This window comes from Aphelocoma coerulescens, chromosome 2, assembly GCF_041296385.1.
Source record: "Aphelocoma coerulescens isolate FSJ_1873_10779 chromosome 2, UR_Acoe_1.0, whole genome shotgun sequence".
NCBI classification, from domain to species: domain Eukaryota; kingdom Metazoa; phylum Chordata; class Aves; order Passeriformes; family Corvidae; genus Aphelocoma; species Aphelocoma coerulescens.
The window spans coordinates 167,306,948-167,331,459 of NC_091015.1; the positions used below are offsets into that span (position 1 = coordinate 167,306,948).

Below are 24,512 nucleotides of genomic sequence, written 5' to 3' on the forward strand. Positions count from 1 at the left end.
TTTGTGCCAGTCTCCCATGGAAGCTCTGTCTTGCTCCAAAACTCGCAGTGCTTTCCATGTGCTGCAATGCCCCACAATTATCCCGTCTTTACACTCAAATTAAGTCCTCAAATACCATCAGGGAATACTTTAAGCAGGACTTCAGAAAAGTCCTTATTAATCTTAGCATTAAAATAATACACATTCATCTCCAGCAATAGGTGAGCTAGCAACCTGATGAATACATTACCCTCAGGTTTTGCATAAAAAAGGATAAATTCCTTGAATTTAGCTGACAAAAAACCCACTCACACAAAGGGATTCCAGGTCACCTTCACCGTGACAGTGTCGATCCTACTGCAACCAATCGGTGAGATTAGCTCTGAACCACTGGGGGAGAAGGGGCTGGTGAGTTTGAATTACGCAGGCCGTCTAAAAACCATTGATTATTGTAAAGTTGGTTTACTACCACCCTTAAACCTGGCCTAAAAGCGATATTTAAACCAGTGTTTAATTATGTAAGTTGGCTCCAAAGCAGTGGCGTTTTAGCTCTTCCTTTTCCAATTTGAAGCCTCATCCAGGTTCTTTTTGGTCACATCATTGGTTATTTTTGGGGAAATCCACCACAGGTTAAGTGTTGCACAAAGCATAATGTGAAGAACATCTTGGCCCCGAGATCCAGCGTCGTAACTCACCCTTGGAACCAGGTCCTCGGCCAAATCCTCTGCTCCACTGACAACGTGCTTTAAATCACATTTTAACATTGATCCAATTCATGCAGCTCTTGCTAAACCAGATGATTTCTGAGTCTCCTCCTGACCATTGCACATTCTCAGTTAGGTTTAAACGTGGTCAAGAAGTTGAGGTCAATCCCAACTTTTCCCTCTTTTCATCTTGATGGCACCTGAAACCACTTGAAGGTGGTTTCTTCCCCAGTAATTAACCCCCAAAAGTGATCATTCTCAACTGTGGGGATGCTCCTCTAGGACTGATTTATTGCTTTCAAATCTCATTAGAATATCCTGCATCCACCCATGCCCCGCTCTCCGTGGCCTCAGGACAAACGGGTTGGAGAAGGAGCTCGAGGCTTTCATGATCCCGATCTCATATCCTTCTAGTGAGGAGATGCCAGGAGGAGCACGGCAAGGAGCTCACATTCCAAAGGGCTCAACAGGAGACTGTGAGCATGGAAAGGTCCAACAATAGGAAGGGAAAGATCCTGAAATGGGCTCATCTATGCATGGGCAACATCCCAAGCCTACAATCCCACCACCATGAGCTCTGGTGGCATCAAAGGCATTTTCCCAAAGCTTATTTAACCCCATCCCTACACGGAGGGGCTCCAACACTTGTTGTTGAAGGAACACTTTGTGAGTTGTCTGAGCTGGTTCCATGGGAAGTTTTGCCATGGGAAGTTTTGCCATGGGAACGTCCATCACAGATGACCCCAAGTGACCACAGCCAACAAGACCCTTCCACCACTGGAATTGCACCCGTCAGGTTTCAATCCCCTCTCCCTCTTTCTAAACTTTTTATCCTGCTCCTCATGACAGGTGTAAACAGATCCTTGGAGCTCAAGCAACATTCCAAGGACACAACAGTGGGAGAAGCTGCTTTGAGCAGGATGAACCTGAGCTCCATTTATCCCAGCTGTCATTCCACAGCTGAAAAATCAGAGGAACAGACCTCAATGTCTCAAAATGAAAAAAAATCCTGACGTACAAAATCCTTTGAAAGCAGCTCCAAATTAAGAGCTCCATCGAGGCTGTCAAGCCCCTGCGAGCTGAGTCTACAGCACCTTCCCTGGGAAGAGGGAGCTTGGCCCATTTATTTGGATGATGAAAGCAAAGGGATCTAAAATTGCGCTCCTTCGTTAATGAGCAGCCGAAGGGATCCGTAAGCATAATTCCAGAGGCCAGTAATATTTTATATAATCGGCAAGTGGTTTAAATTGAAAAGCCCCCACTGAATCAATATTTACTGCATTGAAACAAAATGAATAGTAATAAGTCACTAAGCTCCCTGTCCTGTTTCATAAAATAAAAAATTATAAAAATGAGCACAGGCGCGGAGCGACCATCGCATCAACTTTTACAGCACTTGGGGAGTCGTAACCGACTGTTCTCATCAAATCCAAATTGTAAAAAACCTGCCCGAGGAAGCCTCACTTCAGCAGTGCCGACGGGGAAAAAAAGGGGGGGAAATAGGAGGCAAGAGTTTCACCAACGCAGGCAAAAAGGCTCCCAAAGCTGCGCTTCCCGGGCAGGCAGAGCATTCTTGGATGCTCCACGAAGCGCTTCCTACTGGATTTCCCACAGAGGATTTGCCAAGATGCCCTCCCAGATGGATCCCAGCCTCCAGAGGATTTTGCCACAGCTCTGGGTCTGGCCAGTGCAGTCGCTGCCCTCCCTCACATTTGCAAGTTGGTTGGTGTCACCTGTGCACAGGTAGGAATGATGCAGATCCATGAGGAGTTGCCCAGTGGGATGTGCCGGGACTGGAAAGCAGGTCCAGGGTAAGATTCATCCTGCCTAATTCCCTGTCCATCCACAATCCCGTGGATGACACAGAATTAATGTCAAGGATTACAAACAGGGGCAGCACATCTGGTTAGTCCTGCTGGATTGAAATAGACTGCCCAGAGAGGTTGTGGACTTCCCATCCCTGGAAGTGTCCCAAGGCCAGGTTGGACAGGGCATGGAGCAACCTGGGGTAGTGGAAGGTGTCCCTGCCCATGCAGGGGGTGAAACTGGATGGTCTTTAAGGTCCCTTCCAACCCAAACCATCCCATGATTCCATGATTCTAATCCCACATCTTCACATGTTGTACAAGGAAGTCCTTTCCTCCTCCTCCTTATTCATCACCTTTTTATTCTTAAAAACCCAGGAGTTCAGAAAAGCGGACATTGAGGAGCTGAGTGTGTCCAGAGAAGGGAATGGAGCTGGGGAAGGGTTTGGAGCACCAGGAGCGGCTGAGGGAGCTGGGGGGACTCAGCCTGGGGAAAAGGAGGCTCAGGGGGGACCTTCGGGCTCTCCACAACTCCCTGACTGGAGGGTGGAGCCAGGTGGGGTTCGGGATCTGCTCTCAGGAAACGAGGGACAGGACAAGAGGAAATGGCCTCAAGCTGTGCCAGGAGAGGTTCAGGATGGACATCAGGATGAATTTTATCACAGAAAGAGTTATCAAGCCCTGGCACAGGTGCCCAGAGCAGGGGTGGAATCACCGTTCCTGGAGGGATTTAAAAGTCGTGTGGATGTGGCACTTGGGGACATGGCTTAGTGGTGACCTTGGCTGTGCTGGAGGAATGGTTCAACTCAATGAGGGCTTACCCAACCACAATGATTCCATGATTCCACACCCTGATTTGGGTTGAAACAGCGTTATTTTAGATGCAGAAGAGACCAGGAATTTTGCAGAGGGAGGAAACAGGAAAACATTCCCGCTGCCTCCCACAACTCCCACAAAGTTCCTTCCCATGACACAAATAACGCTTCCCCTTTGCCCCCTTTTATCCTTGCGTTTAAGAAGGAATTTAAAGCAGCACAGACGTCACCTTCGACACTCCCTGCTCCTCCTTATTGAGCCATAAAACCTTTTCCCATATAAAATATCCTGAACTGGAAAAGCTTTGGAGTTTCCCCAGAGACTCACCCCTCATTGCCTCCGTTAACATCCTCCTTTCCACACCAGAGAACGGCAGGAACACAGATCTGGATTCACTACCAACAATTCCAGAGCAATTATTAAATCTCCACTTATTGGGGGGGGAAGGGGGGCTAAAGGAAATTATTTGTAATCAAAATGTTATTTCAGCTTGGAAAACCATTCCTGCTCACGGACAGGTGGCCGCGGGACCCATGCCAACTTCGGGAATCCCTCTGCTCTTTTTTCCCCACTTTCCCAGCTTTAACAGCTGTGACCTCTCAGACCTCCCCATATCCTCCTGCAAATCCTCCTTCCAGGCGAGCCCGGAGGGCAGCAGGAGCTGCAGATGCTGTGGAGCCTGACTGGCACCTGGGGATGGATGGATGGATGGACCGGGAACAGGGAAGCTGCCGGATGCAGATGGTCGGCTTTGCCGGTGCCAAGGGCGGTGGCGAATCCGGCCTCGTGCAGAAATCCACACAGAGGTGCCAGGATCCAGCCCAGGAAGAGCCAAGGAGAGACTGGATAGTCCTGCATCATCCACACATTCCCTAACAGAATAAAACCAAGGTTTGGAGGGAACACAATGGCTTCATCCCAAAGGAAGCTCTGTCAGACAGAGAATTTGGGTGTAGAAAGAGGAAAAATCTCAGTGCTCTGCTGGGGAGAGACCAGGCCTGGTAGGAGGGATATTAGTTGGTATTAACGAGCTAATTCCAATTATTTCCAAGGCAGCAGAAGGAAATAAACACCCAGGGACTGAGAAAGCTGATGACATAATCCCAGAACAATGTGGGTTGGAAGGGACCATAAAGATCATCTCATTCCAACCCCCTGCCATGGGCAGGGAACCTTCCAGCAGATCTTCCAAACATTATGTAGATTTTGGATATGAATATATAATTATTTAGGAATTTTTCTCCATGTTGAGTACAACAGATACTTAAACGGAAATTTCATTAACTCAGCCCAAGGTTGAAATTTCACCCATGGGGGAGATGTACAAATTCCTTCCTTCCTTTCCTTCCTTCTTTTCCTTCCTTCCATTGCATGAAGCCCTTTCCAGCTCCTGGAAAACAGATCCTGCTGCCCAGTGAAGCTCTTGGAGATCTTATTTAGGATCCCTGTGCATTTGCCAATCCAAGAGTTTCCTCCATCTTTTTTAGAGTATTTTATATCTTTTTTGGGGATGTTCCTGTGCAGAGCCAGGAGTTGGATTTGATGATCCTTCCAGCTCAGGACACTCCCTGATTTCTCCCACCAGGATGAAACAGATGGATCCATCCTTCAGCCTGAAAGAAGCCTAAATGTTTACTTAGCCTGGACAGAATTAATCAGTGGAAAACGATGCTCCAGCACTTGCCAAGTGACCTTTTTTGCCCCCAAAAAACCGGATTGTTCATTCCCGAGCTCCGAGACCTGCCCGGGCACAGCCCGGAGCTCAGCCCAGATGCCGGCACCAGTTGGACTCGGCTCAGTGCAGCAGCTCACAATGAGGTTTAAAGGAATTTATCCCAATTTTATCCCAATTTTATAAGGATAAGAAGTAATTCAGGGAATTTATGCCTTGTGGAGCTGCCATTCAGCCATGCTCCGCTTCCCCTTTCCTCCTTTTTTTTGGCTGTTTTTTCTCTTTAATTCCAACTTTCACACTGGAATTGGCACAGGAAAACTTCAGGGCTCGATCTGCTAAAAGGTTGGAGAAGTTATGACCCTTTGTAGGGAAAACCACCTGGGAAAAGGCTGGAAAAAAAGCAGCTCTGCCATTACTAATCTCTTATTAGAGTAGAAATTTAGGAATTAAATACATTCCTCTCTCCCACAGCTGTCACTGTCAGGTGAAAAAACAGGGAGTGTGTAAATACCCAGCACTGGAAAATATATTCCAAATGGGATGCTCTTAGGAGGGATAATTAGCCTTAGAAAAGCCACTTCCAAAGGGTCCAAACCACTTCAAAATGAGTTTTAAATACAGCATGTGGCCAATTTGGAAAACTTTATTCTCAGGGAGATTTCACCTGGCCAAGCTACTCTGTTGCTGTTGAAGTCCAGGTTAGAAAAGGTGAATAATATCCCATCAAATTTGTATTATTTAAAATTACAGCTGGTGTTTGGGGAATTCGGATGGAGAAAAGGAAGAGTTCAACTTGGAACTTTGTGGTCCCATGACAGATTTTATCCTGGAGCACCTGGGCAGGAATAAATGGATGCCCTGGGACAGAGTGAGCAGCACCAAGAGGGTTAAAGGGCTTTAAAGACCAGCTCCAAATCTCAACAGAACCACGCTCGATCCTGGGGGACTTTGAACAAGATGTATCCCAAGACAGGATGAAGAAGGATCAATCCTCTGCTTCCTTCCCATGGCATCAGCCCTGGTTGCTTGGAGCCCATCTGGGTCTGGACCCTGCACACTAATCCATAAAAAACAGCATCACAGCCATAATTAACATTTTGTAATGGAATCATGGAATGATTTGGGTGGGAAGGGGCCTTAAAGACCATCCAGTTTCACCCCCCTGCCATGGGCAGGGACATCTTCCACTATCCCACGTTGCTCCATGCTCTGTCCAACCTGGTCTTGGGACACTTCCAGGGATGGGGCAGCCACAGCTTCCCTGGGAAACCTGTGCCAGGGCCTCACCACCCAGACAGCCAAGAATTCCTTCTAACCCTGCCCTCTGGCAGTGGGAAGCCATTCCCTGTGTCCTGTCCCCCCATCCCTTGTCCCAAGTCCCTCTCCAGCTCTCCTGGAGCCCCCTTTAGGCACTGGAAAGGGCTCTATGTTCTCCCTGGACCCTTTTCTTGTCCAGGCTGGGCACTCCCAGCTCTTCCAGCCTGGCTCCAGAGCACTCAGAGAATTTTTGACTTTTTCCACCTTGGCATGGGAATGACCATGTCCAATCGGGTGTCCCAGCACCTGGAGATGGCACCCATCATTGGAGAAGATCTCTTGGATTACCTGAGCCCACATTTTCCCCCTCTCACCTGAGTTCCTGCACCAGACAATCTATCCCCGACCCAAAATCGCTGATCCATAGCCATGAACTCTCAACTTTTAATCCCTCTAAACTTCGTTACTAAGGATGTTCCTCTTTTCTCTGACAGCTGCTGGACTTGGAAAGCATGGAAAGGCCTCACAAAAGAGGAGGGAAAGAAATCCTGGCTGATGAAAACCACTTCTGAGCAAATCCTCCTCGAGCCACCTGTGCATGTGCTCTCAGCCTATTAGAAACACTAAGGAAAACACATAAACTCAAAATGCCATGGGAATTCCAATGGAATGGGAGTGGAATGGTGGCAGCAGCAAGTCAGGAAGACGTTGCCCAGGAGCTCGCTGAGAAGTGGCACCACCACGAGCACCTCTGCCCTGTGACACAACAGAAGTGATGCCCTCCATGCTGGTTTTAGTCCCTACAGGATCTTTCCCCTTGGTTTGTCCAGCCCTGGGGGCTGGGAATGCCTGTGTGGCACCCCAGTGGAACTGGGAGATGGTTCCTCACCCCAAACCTCTCGGGACTCCCCTGCACCTCTCCAAACAAACACTTCCTGGAATGCAGAGTCTCCTTTTTTTATCTCATTTATCATTTCAGTTTATCTTTTTCCATAGGATCCTTTGGTTGCAAACTCCATCAGGGTTCCAGAATCTCCTTGTCCCTGACCCACAGTATCCCAAAAGTAGTGGGGACCCTTCAGAGTAGATCTCTAGAGCCAAGCTGGTGCTGAGGACCCTAAATCCACACTGTAAATCAAACACATTCCAACAAAACCACATCCTTTGCTTTGCTCTTGCCTGGCCCTTGACAATCCAAAGTCCACCAGGAGCTGCTGAACGTCCTCAGGAATGGTTTTATCTACCTGGGGTTGAGTTTGAACCTCCAAGACTGATCTGTGAAGCCCAATAACTCCAGATGTCTCACTCAGGAGAGCAATTTTGAAATGCTGTCCTGACCCAGATGAAAATCCCGCTGAGGATGGGGCCAATTCTGATAGGGAAGAGTGGCACTGAGCTCTCCTACAGTGGTTTTGCACCATCACAACTCAGTTTGGAGTGATGGGAAATGAGACAGGAGGAAGACAACTCCAATTATGTTTTCCAGATTATGGACTGGATGGCTTCCAGATAATTTCCATCCAACTTGAGCATCTTAGGAGGAATTTTTTCACAAAAAAAGAGTAAAATTGAAATGGACTGCCCAGGGAGGTGGTGGAATTGCCATCCCCAGAGGTGTTCAAGGAACAGCTGGACGTGGCACTCAGTGCTCTGATCTGGGTGACAAGGTGGGGATTGGTCACAGGTTGGACTCAATGATCTTGGAGGTCTTTTCCAACCTAAATGATCCTGGGATTTTGTAATCTCATGCCAAAGGGTGCAGAAAATCCAACACCTCGCGAGGAAGAAAGCCACTGCCAGGCTGGGGGGCTCTCAATGGATTACGTGGTAAAAGCCCTTTCAGATCATCAAATCCAACACAGCTCCAGCACGGGATGAAGCTGTCAGATCTCCCAGGAAGAAAAGTTCTGGGTTTACGGAATGCTGGGCTCCCCAGCAAGGATGCTCCAGGCTCCAGGGGAAGAGCTGATCCAAGATCCACACAACACCCTGCCGAGTAAATAACCCCTCCCTGTCCCCGGGATCGGATGTGGCAGTTTTCTTTTTAATGGAATCCATTCGAAACGTGACGACTCCATTAAACAAAATTAAAAAAGGAAAATCCCATTATTCCTAAGGATGTTCATGTGCATTTAGAGCTGGTCATTAACCCCTGAGTCCCACTTTTATTTTGGTTTCATTACTTCCTCCGAAGTAGAGCTCGATTACTGTGGCTGACCCTGTGAGGAGGGAACAGGAGCGCTTCCCCCCAGCACCGGCAGCCTGGAATTCATGGAAAAGCAGGAAAAATACAACCCTCCAGCATAAGGTTGCCCAGGAGAACTGGATGGGACTGGGGAGACTGGGAGGATGGGGGGGTCAGGGCAGGGAGTGGGGGTGGTGGAGTCCCTGAATCCCACTGGAAGCTGCACAACTTGGATCTGCTGCTGAGTTTGCTGGGTGGGAAAGCAACCGGCTGGGAGAGATGTTTGGGGGAAGGAAAAGGGGAGAGAAAATGAAAAAAAAAGAGAAGTGGAATAAGAAGGAAAAAAGAAAAGGGGAGAAAAGAGAAATAAAGGAAAAATATGAAAGAAGATTTTAAGGGGGAAAGAAAATAGGGGAAAAAGGAAAAACAAAAAAGGGAAAAGGGAAAAATAAAAAAAGGAGAAAATGGGAAAAAGAAAATGAGAAAGGAAAAAAAGGAGGAAAGGGGAAAAGGGAAAAAATGGGGGAGAAGAAAAAAGAAAAAAAGGAAGAGGAAGAAGAAAAAGGGGAAAAAGGGAAAAAAGAAAAAGGAAAACAAGAGGAAAAGGGGAAAAAGGGCAAGGAGATAAAATGAGAAAATAGAAAAAAGGAAAAGGAAAAAGTTTAAAAAGGGAAATAAAGGAAAAAAGGAAATAGAAAAATGGGAGAAGGGAAAAGAATCATGAAAAATAAAAAGGAAGAAAGGAAAAAAGGAGGAAAAGGAAAAAAAAGAAGAAAAGAAAAAAGTGTAAAAGGGAAAAAGGCAAAAAAGGATGGAAGGGAGCAAAAGAAAAAGGTAAGAGGAAATGGGAAAAAGAAAAAAGGAAAAAAGCAAAAGAGAAAAAGAAAAAGCAAAGGAAAAGGAAAGAAAGGGAAAGTAGGGTAGGAGATAAAAGAAGAAAGGGAAAAGGGAAAAAAGGAAAAAGGAGAAAAGGAAAGGGGGGAAAAGGAAAAGAGAAAAAAGGCAAGAAGGTGAAAATGGAAGAAGAAAAAAAGGAAAAAGAAAAAAGATGAAAAGTAAAAGGGGGGAATCTAGAAAAAGGGAAAAGAAAAGATAGCAAAGGCAAAACAAATTAAAAAGGGGAAACAAAAAAAGGAAAAGAGAGAAAGGAAGAAGAAAAAGAAAATAAGAAAAAGGGAAAGAGGAAAAAGAGGAAGGAGAAAATGGGGAAGAAGAAACAGAGATAAGAAATAAAAAGCAAGGGAAGATGGAAGAGAGGAGTGAGTTTTCCTCAGTGTCCATCTCTCGGGAAGGGGGGAGCACCAGGAGCAGGGAGGATTAATCCCAAGCTTTGCCCCAAAGAGGTGCCATTGTTTTTTAAAGCCTCTAAACCGGTCCGGAACAGAAACTGGATTATGCTGGGCCAGATGTCAGGGCTGCTCCAAAACAATTCGGGTTGTGCATCTCATCCCAGCCTCATTAAAGGGATTAAAAGTACTTCCTATAGAAACAAAAAATATGGATTTCCAAGTGGGAGTCACTGTTCCCTCCCGCCTGTAACGGCTCCAATCCCAGCAGATGAATTTCACTTTAATGAGATGTCATTTTGGAGAATGGTTTAACATCCCTTCAAAAAAAATCCGAGGCCTAAAACCTCGTCAAACCACGTCGGGATTATTAAAAGAAAATTTACCACACAGACAAAATAAAATCAAACAAAATAGGAGCCGCCAATTCGCAGAATCCATGACACGGCCGTTTTTAAATGTGATGGAAAAGGCTTTCCAAGTTATCTGCTTAACCACAGGCTTTCTGTTTACTTCTCACTTTCATGTCAAATGAATTTGGGAAGAAAAAAATTGACAGCAACTTTAAGGCCATTCGTCACATTCCGACTCCGTTCGCAGATTAACGCGGCAAAAGCCGGGAAGGCGGAGGGGGGATTTTATCATCTTGATAAAAGGAAATTAACTCCCGGTGTCCCAACCTCTGCCCTCTGCTCACGATTTCTTCGCCCCAGTGCAGGGAGATCCCGGAGCAATCGGCAGCGGGAGGTGAAGTCCCACCAGAGCAGCATCCCAATTAAATAAACAACATAAAAAGCTGTGCTTGAAACCCCTCAAAATTGGGATTCAACCACTCACACCACTTTAAAGCATCTGGCCCATACCACCAGTCCAGTCTGTGCTCCAAACTGGCCTGTGGGACGTTGGGATCCCACCTCTTGGACCCCATGAGGTACGGACTGGTGGAAAAAATAAATGGATCAAGGAGAGAAGACGGCATTTGCTGAGATCTTTAAAATCCCCATCCCTGTCTGCTCACAATATATGGGAACGTCGATTAAAGCCTCTCCCGTCGGAGCGCTCGGCAATTTTCCGCCGTGGAAGCCGACGTTAACAGTTTTCCCTGTTTTCTCTGCAACTTTTGAGATGACACCCCAGAACCAGAGAAATATGGATTTGCTCCATCCACCATGAATTACTGTCCCAAACTCCGCTCTCAGTTCTCAGCTCCAACCACTGACCTTCCAGGATCATGAACAAAGAAGCCCAAAATGGTGTGGGTTGGGAGGGGCATTAAAAACCATCGAGTTCCAACCATGGGCAGGGATGCTTTCCACTGTCCCAGGTTGCTCCAAACCCTGTCCAACCCGGCCTGGAATACTTCCAGGGATGGGGCAGCCACAGCTTTTCTGGGTAGCCTGTGCCAGGGTCTCACCACCACCCCAAGCCAGCGCTGGGTTGTACAACGAGCAACCAACGTATCCCAAGCGCCTCCCAACAGTTCCCAGAGGTGTAACAGTTGTTGCGTGACCCCATCCCATTTCCCAAATGGATGGACTTCTTAGGGACCCTCAGAGTGCAACCGAAAAGCTCAGAAGTGATGGAATTAGTCTGGTTTAACCCATTACTGTCCATCAGTGGGATTATGGTGGATGACTTGGTGCAGACCCTGATTGCCCCAGCCTCCAACACAACATGAGGAAGATGGAAAGGATGAGAAAACTTCCCCAGAATTCCCAAGGATACGTTGTCCTCCCTAAAAGAGAGGGAACATACTGCGTTTTCATGTTCATTTCATCCATGCCAAGTCAATCACACCATTTTGTGGGAATGAGATACAGGAACTGGAATGCATCCAATGGGCAACACGCAACTCTATCTCGTAACCCAAGATTCCCATTCCACCGTGTCTCCCTTCCCCAAGGATTTAGGGAGAAAGGGTTAATTACACACTGACAGCACACCAGGACCGGCACCTGCGGCTCCACTCACTCTGGAAAAACATGGGAAATAATCTACCACAGAGGGGAAGCCAAGTGCCCTTCCCCACCACACGATGCCATTGTCTCAAGGCAGTGAAATCACTTTCTGCAGGGAAATTTGTAACAACACTCAAGGAATGCCAGAAAAATGGGGAGGAAAATCGGGAAGGCTTCCCTGGGAATGGATGACAGGGGCTGCATGAAATGGATGGTCCCATCCCATGAAAATGTTCAAGGCCATGTTGGATAGGGCTTGGAACAAGCTGGTCTAGTGGGTGGCATCCCTGCCCATGGTAAGGGAGTTGGAACCAGATGCTGTTCCAAGGTCCCTTCTAACCCAAACCGTTCCATGATTCTCTGAACTGGGTCATGAGCTGGGTCAGCCGGTCGGCAGCTGGTACCTAAAAAGTGTCGTTAAGGGAGCAAAAAGAAATTGGAAACCCAAACCCACGCACTGGGACGGAAAGGAAGGGATGGGACAAGGAGGTCAGTGTGTCCAAGTGACCTGGAACACAACATCCCAACCTCCTGCAGAGGGTGACTGGAAGGGATGGGTGGTTCCTTCTCCTCTTGGATGCTCGGCCATATCTCCCCTTTCCCAGGGAAGGGGTCCTCACACCCACCACAGTGGCTGAGCCCCATTTCAAAACATACATCGCCCACTTTATCTTCCAGCTCTAATCCCTAAAGGCTTCAGACTTTGGAACCTGGGAAAAAAAATCCTTGTAATCACCGTATCACAGAATCATTTAGGCTGGAAAAGACCATCAAGTCCCAACTTTGACCAATCACCACCTTAACCAGCCCAGAGCGCTGAGTGCCACATCCAGTCATTTCTTGAATACCTCCAGGGATGGTGACAACTGTTTCCATCTTAATCCGTTCAACGCGCTCCAGGCCACGGAACGGAACAAAAGAGAAGAAAATAAAAGGAAAAAAGAAAACAAAACTAAATCACACAAGCAAATCCTCTGCTGACGAATTCCTTTCTCCTGAGCAGGCATTTCTCTGACAAATGTTGGATCATCTTGTTCTTTACTTATTTATAGTGCTGGAGGGGTAGGATTGTCCCTCAAGAGGCGCCGCAAAGTTTTCAGGAAGAAATATCAGAGTTTCCCCAGCAGTGCCAGACACAACTCATTATTTGAAGACAGGTGACTTTTGTTTTCCACACTTGCAGCAGGATTTGAGAAGAAAACTCTTCAAAGTGGGTCAAGTGTTTCATTGCCCCACTGGGGGTCTATAAACTCAACTCAAAGGTCCCTCTGCTCCCAAAAACGTGTCTTAGAAGCTGTTCTGGCTCTCCAGAGGGAGAACTAGAGTCTTCTGAAGGAGTTTATAGACGCCTAGAATATTCTGAGTTGGAAAGGATACACAAGGATCATCTAGTCCAACTCCTGGTCCTGCACAGGACACCTCAAAAATCTCACACTGTGCCTGAGAGTGTTGTCCAAATGCTCCTTGAGATCTGGAAGCTTTGGGACCATGACCACTTCCCTGGGGACCCAGCTTCTCTGGGAAACCAATGCAAGGGCCTCACCACTCTCACAGGGAAGAACTTCTTCCTGATATCCAATCTAATGCTATTCATTTTCAGTGGGAAGCCATTCCCCCTTGTCCTGTCACTCCTCCTTGCAAAAATTCCCTCTCCATCTTTCCTGTCAGCCCCTTCAGGCACTGCAAGGTTGCAATGAGGTCACCCTGAAGCTTCTCTTCTCCAGGCTGAACAATCCCAATTCTTTCAGCCTTTCCTTGTAGGAAAGGTGCTCCATCCCTCTCATCGCCATCCCCAGAAGGCTTCTGCTGCCTCTGTGCAAGGTCTGTGACATGCGGACATCCCATTTCTTTGGTGGCCATGACCCATGGAAAGAGGTTGGAAGCACGAGCAGCATCGCTGCCATCTCTCAGCGTGACGCTTCACCCATCCCAACTCTTCCATGGCAAATCCCTCATCCCTTTCCCAGCAGAGACAGGCTGTGAGGAGAGAGGACATCTCCCTCCAGGATTCTAAAGGGATGATCAACCTCAATGTCACCAGGAGCAACCGAAATTTCAGGCCAGCAAATCACAGCCCTTGTGAGCTGCGCTCCCAGCAAAGCCGCGGGAGATAAGGGGGAGGAGTGAAAAGGAGAATCAATAAATCTTAACCTCATTCACAATGATCTGGAGCTCTTATTAAGTAAATTAATTTAAGTTAATTTAACTCGATCATGACTCCCGATCACAGTGATTTAGTGAGGGGGAAATTGCATTAGGAAAGGCCACACTCACCAGATAGAAGAACGGAAGAAAATGAGATCCACTTAGCAATGTGAATTAATATGGAAATAGCAGGTGTAAATTTCACCTTATCAAGAGAGTGAAAATTATCTTCATAAATTTGGAGGAATAGGCCCCGAGCTGCTTATAAATCTATTTAAAACAAAAATATTACAAAAAGTGGAGTAAAATTAATTTAAAATATACTCCCACCTATTGCCTCGAAGAAAAGTCAGCAGCAGGGCTGAGTTTAATGCAACCCAGCAAGAAAGGGAGGACAGAATTAATTCCCGAGGGATTGGCATCAGGTACCTTGAGCAACTCTCCCTGTCACTCATTTCCCAAAGCCACATCCCTCTTCATCTTAGTCTGGTTATTTGGGGGTTTATTGGCAAAAAGGGCAACATCCTGGATGTCCCAACGAAGTAAAACCCTGGCACATCACTTCCAGATATCCAAAAACCTGGACTTCATGGAAGAAATTGCTCCTTAGTGCCAGGTGGGAACCAGTTTGGGAGTAGCACTGGAGGGCAGCACCACCAGTTGACATCCCACTGCTGGCTTAAGGGGAAGATGATATTAAAAATATCAAATAATTATAGAAATTATATAATTATTAAAATGAAAAATATTATATAAATATTACAAATAATTGACTACCCAGTATGAAAAATAAAACTGAGGTGACTAAAGGGGAGAGCTGCTCCTTGTTTTGGGAAGAGCAAAGAAAATCAGGAAAAAAAGCAGCTCTTGGCATGTTGCTTGTGACAGATCCAAGATGATGACAGGAACGATGGAGCAAAAACTCCCGTAAAAACTCCAGGAGAAGCATTTGCCATGTGCTTCCTCCAGACAGGCCGGATGATTGATCACCCCCAATGAAGGTAATTGGGAGACGGAGATTTATGGCTTCTTTAAAACATAATTGTTTTAATTTGCTGATGGCATTTTATCAAGATTTGTCTGAAGCAGCTGTAAGATCTAAACTACACCAATTTAATGAAGTCGGAGATTAATACGGAGAAAATGATCCTACAAGTGGGAGCTCTCGGCCAATTGCAGCGGAACGAGGTCGTTCCTTGGAAAATCACCACTGGGTTGAGCTAGAGCCACCACCCAGATCCCAGAGGCTCCTGCTCTGAATTCCATGCCTAAAGCTTCTCCCCTCCTTGATTCTCACCATGGATCCTCCATCCATCAACCATCCAGATCTGGAGTAACAAGGTGTGAGGGAAGAAGCTGAGCCCAACAGTTGGAGGATAAGCTGTTTTCTATTAATTAAGGCTGAAAGTCACAGAATCATGGAATGGTTTGATGTGGGAAGGACCTTCAAGACCACCTTGTTTCAACCCCCTGCCATGGGCAGGGTGCTGAGGCGCTGGCACAGGTTTCCCAGAGAAGCTGTGGCTGCCCCATCCCTGGAAGTGTCCAAGACCAGGCTGGAGCAACCTGGAATAGTGGAAGGTGTCCCTGCTCATGGCAGGGGGTTGGAACTCATGGATCTTAAAGGTTCCTTACAACCCAACCATCCTGTGATTCCATGAAATTGCAGGATGATGGAGCAGGCAAAAAATTACGTGGTTTGTTTCTGGAAAGGGAAATACAAGGATTTGGTCCCAAGGATGTACAAAAGGAAGTGGCACCTCCAAGTCGAGCAGTAATTGGAGGAGACAACCCAGAACAAAAGGAGATGTGTGGATCTCAGGGATGATGCCCAGGCGGGAAAATCTCAAAGGGAAAAGTAGATGTGAAGACAAAGGAGGAGGTGGTGAAGGTAAGGTTGACCGGAAGTCCAAAAGGATCCCACTTTCCATACTAGAAGAAGCACTTTGAGGCCAGCAGAGTACAGGAGATGTGGAGTTTCTCAACCAAGAGCTTGGAAAACAGACAAAAGAATTGACCCAACCTTTTTTTCCAATCTCTCTGTTTATCCCATACTTCTTCCAAAGTATGGCATTATCCCATTCCCTCTTCCAAAACCAACCGTCCCTTCAGATATTGATTTCTGAATCCCAAAATTCACTATTAAAGAGAAAAATCAGGCCGAGTCAGGCTTCAAAAACAATCACCACAATTTTTGTCCCTCCACCGCTCTACCATAAAAGGTACCAATCCTCAGGGCACTTCTGGGGAATGGCTTTTGGAGGAAATCACCCGGAGCAAGGAGAACAAAGCCGGAGAAGAGCAGAGCAGGCTCTCTTTTCCCAAAACATTGCCCGTGACTCCTGGCATTTCAGGGGGAGGACAAGTTATTCCTGACCTAAAAATAGCCAAAATCTGTATTTTCACCAAACCCATCACTTCTAATTGCACCTTGTTTTAAAGAATCAATTATTTTAACGACCTTCCTGTTTCTACGCAAGCTCCAGGTCTTATCTTGGCCTCTGAGATGCTCCCTGAAAACATCTCTACCTCTACGGATTTAGGAATATTCCAACTCAAGGTTACGGCACCTTTGGTGTCTCCCTTCTCTAGGCAGTGACAAAATATTTCCTGATGTTCCACCCATCCAGATAATTGGGAATAAGCCAGTTTGGGACAACACCTACATCCTGGTGTAGGTTTGGAGCATCCAACACGCTCTCCTTCATCACCAACATCCACATGTGTATTCATCCTCTTTTCAGCTTAGTTAACTGCTGCATGGAAACAATTAATTCCAAGAGGGAATAAATAGGAAGCCACAGGCATAAGCTGTTGGCACCAGCTCAGGATAACACAATTCCTAATATGATTTTACACTTTAAGTCAATAAACTCTGCGTAGACCAAACAAATACAGAAATTAAACGGTGAAGACGCAACAGAAAAACACGGAGCCAATGTAGGAGATCCTGTGGCTCCCACATCCCAACCAGCTGCGTTCCAGCGATGGAAGAATTACCTGGATGTCATGGGGCGCCTGGTCTTCCAGGTGGGAATGGGGCTGGTGAAGGATGATAAGGCTGGAGACACCACATTCTTCTTCACGATCCTATAACGCGTCTTTATCACCTTGTTGGCTGGGGGGCTCCTTACGAAGTGGAAGTTGGATCCTAGGAGAAAAAACATGGAAAAACAGGCTTGAAATTCAGGTGTGGATGGGACAGGAGGGATCTCACTGACATTCTCACTAAATCATGGAATTTTTAAGGTTGGAAAAGACCTTTAAGATCATCAAGTTCAACAGTCATTGGTCCCACATCCAACTTAAGTCCTACATCCAGCTTTTTAGCACCCGAAAAAAGGGGTGAAGTTTCAGGAATGGGACCACCATGGCTGATGGTAACAGAAAAGTCCTGGTGGGGTTGGGAGTGCTTGGCTTCACCAGCCCATCAGCAAAACTCTACTGGGGGAATCATGGATTCACCAACAACACCTTGATGCCAACATGCACACCGGAAATAAACGTATGCCTTTAATTCTTGGCATTTCCATCATATTTTTCACCCCTGGAAGTGTTGAAGTCTAGGCTGGAGCAACCTGGGATAGTGGAAGGTGTACCTGCCCATGGCAAGGAACTGGATGAGCTTTAAGCTCCCTTCCATCCCTACCCATTCCTGGATTCTCTATGTTGCAGGATGATCTACATCCCGGGTTATTCCACAGAATGTTTCGTGCAATTAACAGTTCCACGTTTGACTGTGGTTTTCCTCCACGAGCCCTTTTTTTTTTCCCAAGCTTTCAGGAATGCACCTAATTGCCCGACTTTTATAACATACAGCTGTAACTGCCCAGATAATTAAAGCTGACACTCCATGCTGAGCCTCGGTCTCTGGGTTTTATAACTGATTTAAAGGGCCGGCTGTTTTTCTTGGAGATCCTCTCATTAAAATTATGGAGAGGTTGGGAGGGGAAAAGCAGGATCGTTATTTCCGCTGAAAATGTTAGACCCATCCCCGTGTTTGTCTCTGTGAGAGGAGGGAGAATAAAGTGGATTCCCAGGTAAACTAGGAAAAATAGAGAAATACATTTTAGAGCTGATACCATTCCCTAGAAAGGAGGGAGCAGCTCCCCCATTTCCCTGCAACAGTGGCAACATCAATCCACAGCCTCACAATTTCATACAGGGAATATTTTCCTTCTTGAGCATTCCCAACAAGTTGATGACTTGTGTTGGCTTTGGGAGGGATCAGGCAGCACAGATTTCCATTCCCAAACTCAGCAAAAAAGTTACAACTCCTGGTGATGGGAAAAGGGGAAAAACCAGGCTCTGCCACGACAGAAAAATCACTGGAATTTTTCATATTAAAGATGATGCTCACAATGTTCTGCCATCTGAACCCATGGGATAAATCATGGAACTAAAGGATCTTCCAAATTCTCTTCCAGTAGAAACCATTTGACGATTCAATGACTGGAGGAATTGCAGCCACTTTAGAGGTCAGGAACTTTAGAGGTCACTTTAGAGGGGAGGCAAGAAGGGAGTGAGGAAAGAACACAGAAAGCAAACAGGATTTTATTGCTCTTTCCCTGTCCTGGGATTTTTTTGTAGCAGATCAAATTCTTCAGAGCAGTGACCAAACCCCTGCGTGGGCTTTTAAAGCCTTTGTGATGCTGAAGCTCTAATTGCAATTAAAATTGCTCCCAAGTACTGGCAAACTTGGAGCCTTTTCCTTCAGGGAACTGTATTTAGGACAGGAAAATGGGAACAATAAAAGGACAGAGGTGACAACACCACACACACGATGAAATCCCAGCTACGGTGATGGTGGGACTGTCCTGAAATCATGGAATCATGGATTGGTTTGGGTTGGAAGGGACTTTGAAGACCATCCAGTTCCATCCCCTGCCACAGGCAGGGACACCTTCCACTATCCCAGGTTGCTCCAAGCCCCATCCAACCTGGCCTTGGACACTTCCAGGTATCGAGGGGCAGCCACAGCTTCTCTGGGCAACCTGTGCCAGGGCCTCCCCACCCTCCCAGGGAAGAATTTCTTCCCAATATCCAATCTAACCCTGCCTTCTGTCGCTTTTGTCACCCAGAACGTGTGGACACACCCAGCTTCTCATGGATACAGCACCAACCACGTACCCAAAGGACTTCCTTCCCACTGGGAAAGGGATGAGAGCCACAATCCCACATCCTCCCCAAACAGCAACAGCTCAAGTTGCCCCTTTCCCTCCTCCACTCCGACCTCACGGAATTACTAAGCTGGGAATTCACTGAATACATAATTAACTTTTTTTTGCCCCCACACAAGCTCGAGCTGCCACCAATCAACCCAGAACTGCATCAAACTCCTGCCTGACAAGAAAGAGAAGTCCCAAATTATTGCAGGCATCCCCCTCCTCCTCCTCCTTCCCCAAAACACGCTGGCACCTGGTAAACTCTATTCCCAGAGGTAATTGGATGGTGTATTCATTCCGAAGCTGCTCCTTGGAAAGTGCCTGATGCGCGACTCCGGCATTAACCACCTCCTCAAAGAGCCTCTCCGAAGAGCTCCGTTTTCTATTATTACTTGCTAGCTGAGGGGTTTTGTGTAGATAATCATGTTATTTAGACAGGATGTTGGTTTAATTCCCTTCATTACAGGCTCCCAGGGTTGTAATTTTTTCCTCTCCGCGTGATGTATTCCCCGTGGCACATTTCACTCAAATCAAACACTTCACGCTTTTATTACAAACAATACCCCAGCGTCCCCCGTTATCAGCCCGGCGCACACATCCCCACTCCTCGCCGCGATCCAGAGGTCACTTCTAATGACTAATCGATCTCATTAGCTTTCCTAATTAAAAACTTTACTACCGCCATGGAAGACAAACTACAAAAAAACTGCTTGCATCATATTCGAATGGGATATGAGCATCATTTATCAGCCAGGGCCGTGCGCTGCTGAGCTCGGGGCTTTCTGCGGAGCCGCGAATCCCGCGAGCGCCGCTCATGCCTCCTGTTCCCAGGGAAAAAAATTCTGGTGTAAACACAAAATGTAGCATTGTTAAGGTTGGAAAAGACCTCTGAGGTCATCAACCCAGAGCTGCCAAGGCCACCACTAAAGCACGTTCCCAAGTGCCACATCTACGTGGCTTTTAAATCCCTCTAGGGATGATGATTCCACTGCTTCCCTGGGCACCCCAAGCACCCTTTCAGTGGAGAAATTTTTTCAAATACCCAATCAAAACTTCCCCTGGTGCAACTTAAGGCTCTTTCCTCTTGTCCAATGCTGATTGAGATGGGGAATTTGTTGCCAAAACCTCTCCCCAGGGTGCTCCAAGCAGGTGGGATCCAGGAGCCACCAGCACAGACATCCCTTAGGAAAGAGGTTGGATGCAAGGGTCCTTAGTTCTTCTCTTATTTTCCTGAGAGAAGCACCAGGAATTGGCCCCCTGGGGAAGTTGAAGCAGGGAGGGCATAAGAAGAGTGCGCTCCTGGAATATTTCACCTGGGGAAGGGTCTGGAGAAACCTTCTTTTAAAGGAGGCTTAAAAGAAATACAGGAAATTACTTTGGACAAGGTCCTGGAGTGACAGGACATGGAGGAATGGCTTCCCGCTGCCAGAGGGCAGGGATAGATGGGATATTGGGAAGGAATTCTTCCCTGGGAGGGTGGTGAGGCTCTGGCACAGGTTGCCCAGAGAAGTTGTGGGTGCCCCGCCCACGGTTTGGACGGGGCTTGGAGCAACCTGGTCTAGTGAAAGATGTCCCTAAAAGTCATGTTGATGTGGCACTTGGGGACAGAGTTTAGTGGTGGCCTTGGTGCTCGATAACATTTGGACTTGATGATCTTAGAGCTCTTTTCCAACCTGAATGATTATCCATGATTCTGTGACTCTAAATCCATGAGGCAAGAGGAAGATGCTGCTGCTCAGGATGGATTAGGGAAACCACGATATTGGTGGAGTAAATCCTGTCCAGCTACTGCAGGAAGAAGGAAGTTAAATAAGAAAGGGGAATTTCAGGAGGGCAGATTCCCAAATCCAAGAGATTATTGCTGCTTTTTGAAAAGGTTATGGGATAGAAAAGCTTCCTGTACAGGCACAGGAATGGGGACAAGAACTAAATTAAGTCATGACCTGGGTGCCGCAAGGTCTCCCATCCTCAAGTCTTGACCACCACGACTCTTCCCGTGTGTCTCCATCGGGGCTCAATTCCGAGCTGTGCCGTTAATCCCGATCGGAGGCAAGACGGGAAGCAGTGAGTGACAGGTACATTGATCTTCCAGCACTTGGAAGCGAGACGGGAGCAGGCACGAATGCAAATTGGGGAGTAGAAGCTGAACCTTGGATATGCTGCCGGGATTGTCCCCAGCGCTGGGGAAAACCTCAGGGATGAAAGGGATGCAGCAGGACCACCCCAAGGGAAAAAACAATGCAGAGACCAAAAAACCTCTGATAAAACCAAATTGCTCTTTCCAAACAGGCATGGGGAAAAAAAAATAAAGGGTTAAGGACTACTAGGACAAGTGCAAAGGAGCCACCAGCATGTCCCAGCTCCTGATAGAGGGTAAAAAATTTGCAATTGGAACACAAAGCAGCTCCAAAAAGAACTGAAAATCTCTGCTGAAGGGTTTTCTGGAAGCAAACCCTTCCCAACATGAAGATGAATCCCTCGCCATGGGATTTGCTCCAGGTCTGGAAATGAAGATTTAGCAAATCCCACCATTATCTTCTCCCTGTATCCCAGAACAAAGAGGCTGCTCATCCGAAGCCATCCGAGGCTGCAGCAGGACAATCACACGCATCCAGTGATGCTCTGGGATGGTATGGCACCAAAGCTCCCTCTTCTCCATGGGAAAAGGCATCCCTGACTCAAAACAAATTGCTGCTGGCTTCCATTATGTGGAGTTTGGGATGACCAATGTCAAGACATGGAATGAGGCCTCCACATCTGCTCCTTGTAAAGTCCTTGCAAGACCATTTCCTAATAGATCCGATCCTTCCGCACTGCCACCCACCTCATGGATGAAGGGAAGTGGTGGTGGAGGAGCTTTTCAGGATTTCAGTAAGAAGGTCCAAGGGCAAATGTGGGGGCAGAAGAGGAGTTTGCAGCCAGGAGCAACCTCAACAGCAGAAGCATCACGGGAAGCTCTGATGGTCAGGATGGATCACCCTCACTCCCGCTGCAACAGCAGATTACAGGGATTGGGAATCCCAATCATTGCCCTTCATATCAACCGAGAGCCAGGCTGCTCCAAGCTCCATCCAACCTGGTCATGGACACTTCCAGGGATGGCGCAGCCATAGCTTCTCTGGGAATTCCATCCCAGCCCCTCACCACCTTCCCAGGGAAAAATTCCTTCCCAATATTCCATCTATCCCTGCCCTCTGGCAGTGGGAAACCATTCCCCCTTGTGCTGCCACTCCATTTGCTTGTCCAAAGTCCCTCTCCAGCTCTCCCGGAGCCCCTTTAGGCACTGGAAGGGGCTCCAAGGTCTCCGTGGAGCCTTCTCTTCTCCAGCCTCAGACTTCAGCTCATCATTGGATGCAGAGGTGGAAAAACACCCAAACCTTCTGGGGATTATCCCCAACACCACTTCCTTCCTTGGATGAGAAAAACTGTGGATGGGAAGGGAATAGCAATGGAGGGAAAAACTGAGAAAGACAGAGAGAAGTTGGGCTAAAACAATGATCATGGAATGGTCTGGGTTGGAAGGGATCTTCAACACCATCGAGTTCCAACCTTTCGCCATGGGCAGGGATACCTTCCACTAGACCAAGTTGCTCCAAGCATTTGGAAATGACCTTCAACAGGAATAAATCCATGGGAAACCTGAGTAAGTTCCACCACAGCTCCTCCACCCAAAAACAAATGGTTCTGGTGTTTCCCATCACGCCAGCATCACCTGGATGGCGTCAGCCCCGAACCGCACGGCTCTGACACCTTTTGTCCTGGCTGCCAACTTGGCCAAGTCCCTGGAGTTAACAAAAGCTTTGGGATTACTGTAATACTGTTAGGAATTCAGTGTGAAAGCAGACACCAGTATTAGGGCTGATTATCCCGGAGCAGGTTCAATATGTTCCCACAGAATGGCACAGCAAGAGGTTAATTATGTTGCGACTGGAATCAGCTTCCAAAAGGACCATCCTTGGGTTTAAGAGGGGAATTTAATTTTCACACTCATTCAGTTCCGAGCTCTTTCAAGAGCAACGGCTCTTTATGCCAGCATGTAAACGATGCTTTATGATCATGAACTGCTGCTTAATAGGAAATAAATCCAATTGATCCAAAGTGCTTTACCTGGGACCCAGAGTACAGCGGCTGCTCCAGTTGTCACATTCAGAGAGGACGGGAGAAGGGCGGGATTTGGAGCTGAAACATTTTAGAGGGCTCCAAACCCGTTGGAAAATTTGCTTAGCGTGGCAGCTGCTTTCAGCTGGAAATATTTGGGGAATTAATACCAAATCTGCTTGCCTAATTCCGTTATGCCAATCGGACCACAGGAAAAGAGGAAGTTCATGGAATTCATCAGGAGCAAGGCTGAGTTGGGCACTGGCACTTGGAGATGAACTGTAAGGAAACACCCATTTTAGCAGGAAAAGTATTAAATTCATGGAATTGTTTGGCTTGGATGGGGCCTTAAAGATCATCTTATTCCAAAACCCTTGACATGGGCAGGGATACCTTCCACTAGACCAGGCTGCTCCAAGCCCTGTCCAACCTGGCCTTGGACACTTCCAGAGATGGGGATTCACAACCTCTCTGGGCAAATGCACATATCCAATAAATTCCATGGGTCTGGGTCTGCATCCAAAATTCCTGGGTTTAGGTAAAAAGTACAGGACTTTTGTTTCCAGGAAATACAGAGTAGGAAAACATCACCCAACTTGAAGAGAAAAATTCTGGCAGCAGGGGCAGGATTCTGGCAGCAGGGGCAGGAAGGATACTGCCTCTGTGCCCTGCTCAGGTGAGACCCCACCTGGAATTCTGCATCCAGCTCTAATGTCCAACAGCAGAAGGACGTGGAGCTGCTGGAGCAAGTCCAGAGGAGTCCATGGAGATGCTCCAAGGGCTGGAGCCCCTCTGCTCTGGAGCCAGGCTGGGAGAGCTTTGAATGTCCAGCCTGAAGTAGGGAAGGCTCCAGGGAGACCATATTAGAGCCTTTCAAAAATCCAAAAGTTTAGGAAAGCCGCACCGTGCGTGGAGATGTCACAAGGGAACAAAGTGATCCCTAAGCTGTGGAGAAGAAAGAAGGGGAGTGAGAAGAGCATCTGGATAAGCTGGGGGTGGCATAGCCAGGAGAAATCCAACAGTGAGGAAACATCGGCAGCAAGCGTGACGGGAGAGAAGCAGAAAGAAAAGCAGCAGATGTGAAAGTCATGGAGCTCCAAGAAACTCCCTGGAAAAATGCTGCTGCAGAAGACACTCAGGATCAGCCTCCCAAATGGTTGAGGACCTGCACTCCCTTTCCAGCCCACTGGTGCAATCCCCACTTCCATCTGCAGCTGGGATGCTGCACAGAATGGATTTTAGAAGATCTGGTGTCTTTGGGGTTTGGTTGCTCCCAGCATGCCACAAAACCCAACGTGGAATCATGGAATGGTTAAGGTTGGAAAAGAGCACTAAGATCATTGAGTCCAACCATTCCCTCAGCACTGCCAAGGGCCCTAATGAACCATGAGCCCAAGTTCTTCATCCCCACATTTTTTAACACTTCCTATGATGCTTTT

The 24,512-nt window shown here is 47.2% G+C and overlaps 1 protein-coding gene across 1 annotated transcript in view; it reads right to left on the reverse strand.

The window, feature by feature from the left end:
- The window catches only part of ZC3H3 (zinc finger CCCH-type containing 3), a 132,232-nt gene that overhangs the window by 63,737 nt on the left and 43,983 nt on the right, over window positions 1–24,512 (reverse strand). The window contains exon 4 of the mRNA XM_069005590.1: window positions 16,811–16,961. Coding sequence (XP_068861691.1) covers window positions 16,811–16,961 — 151 coding nt within the window. The remainder of the gene's footprint in view (window positions 1–16,810; window positions 16,962–24,512) is intronic.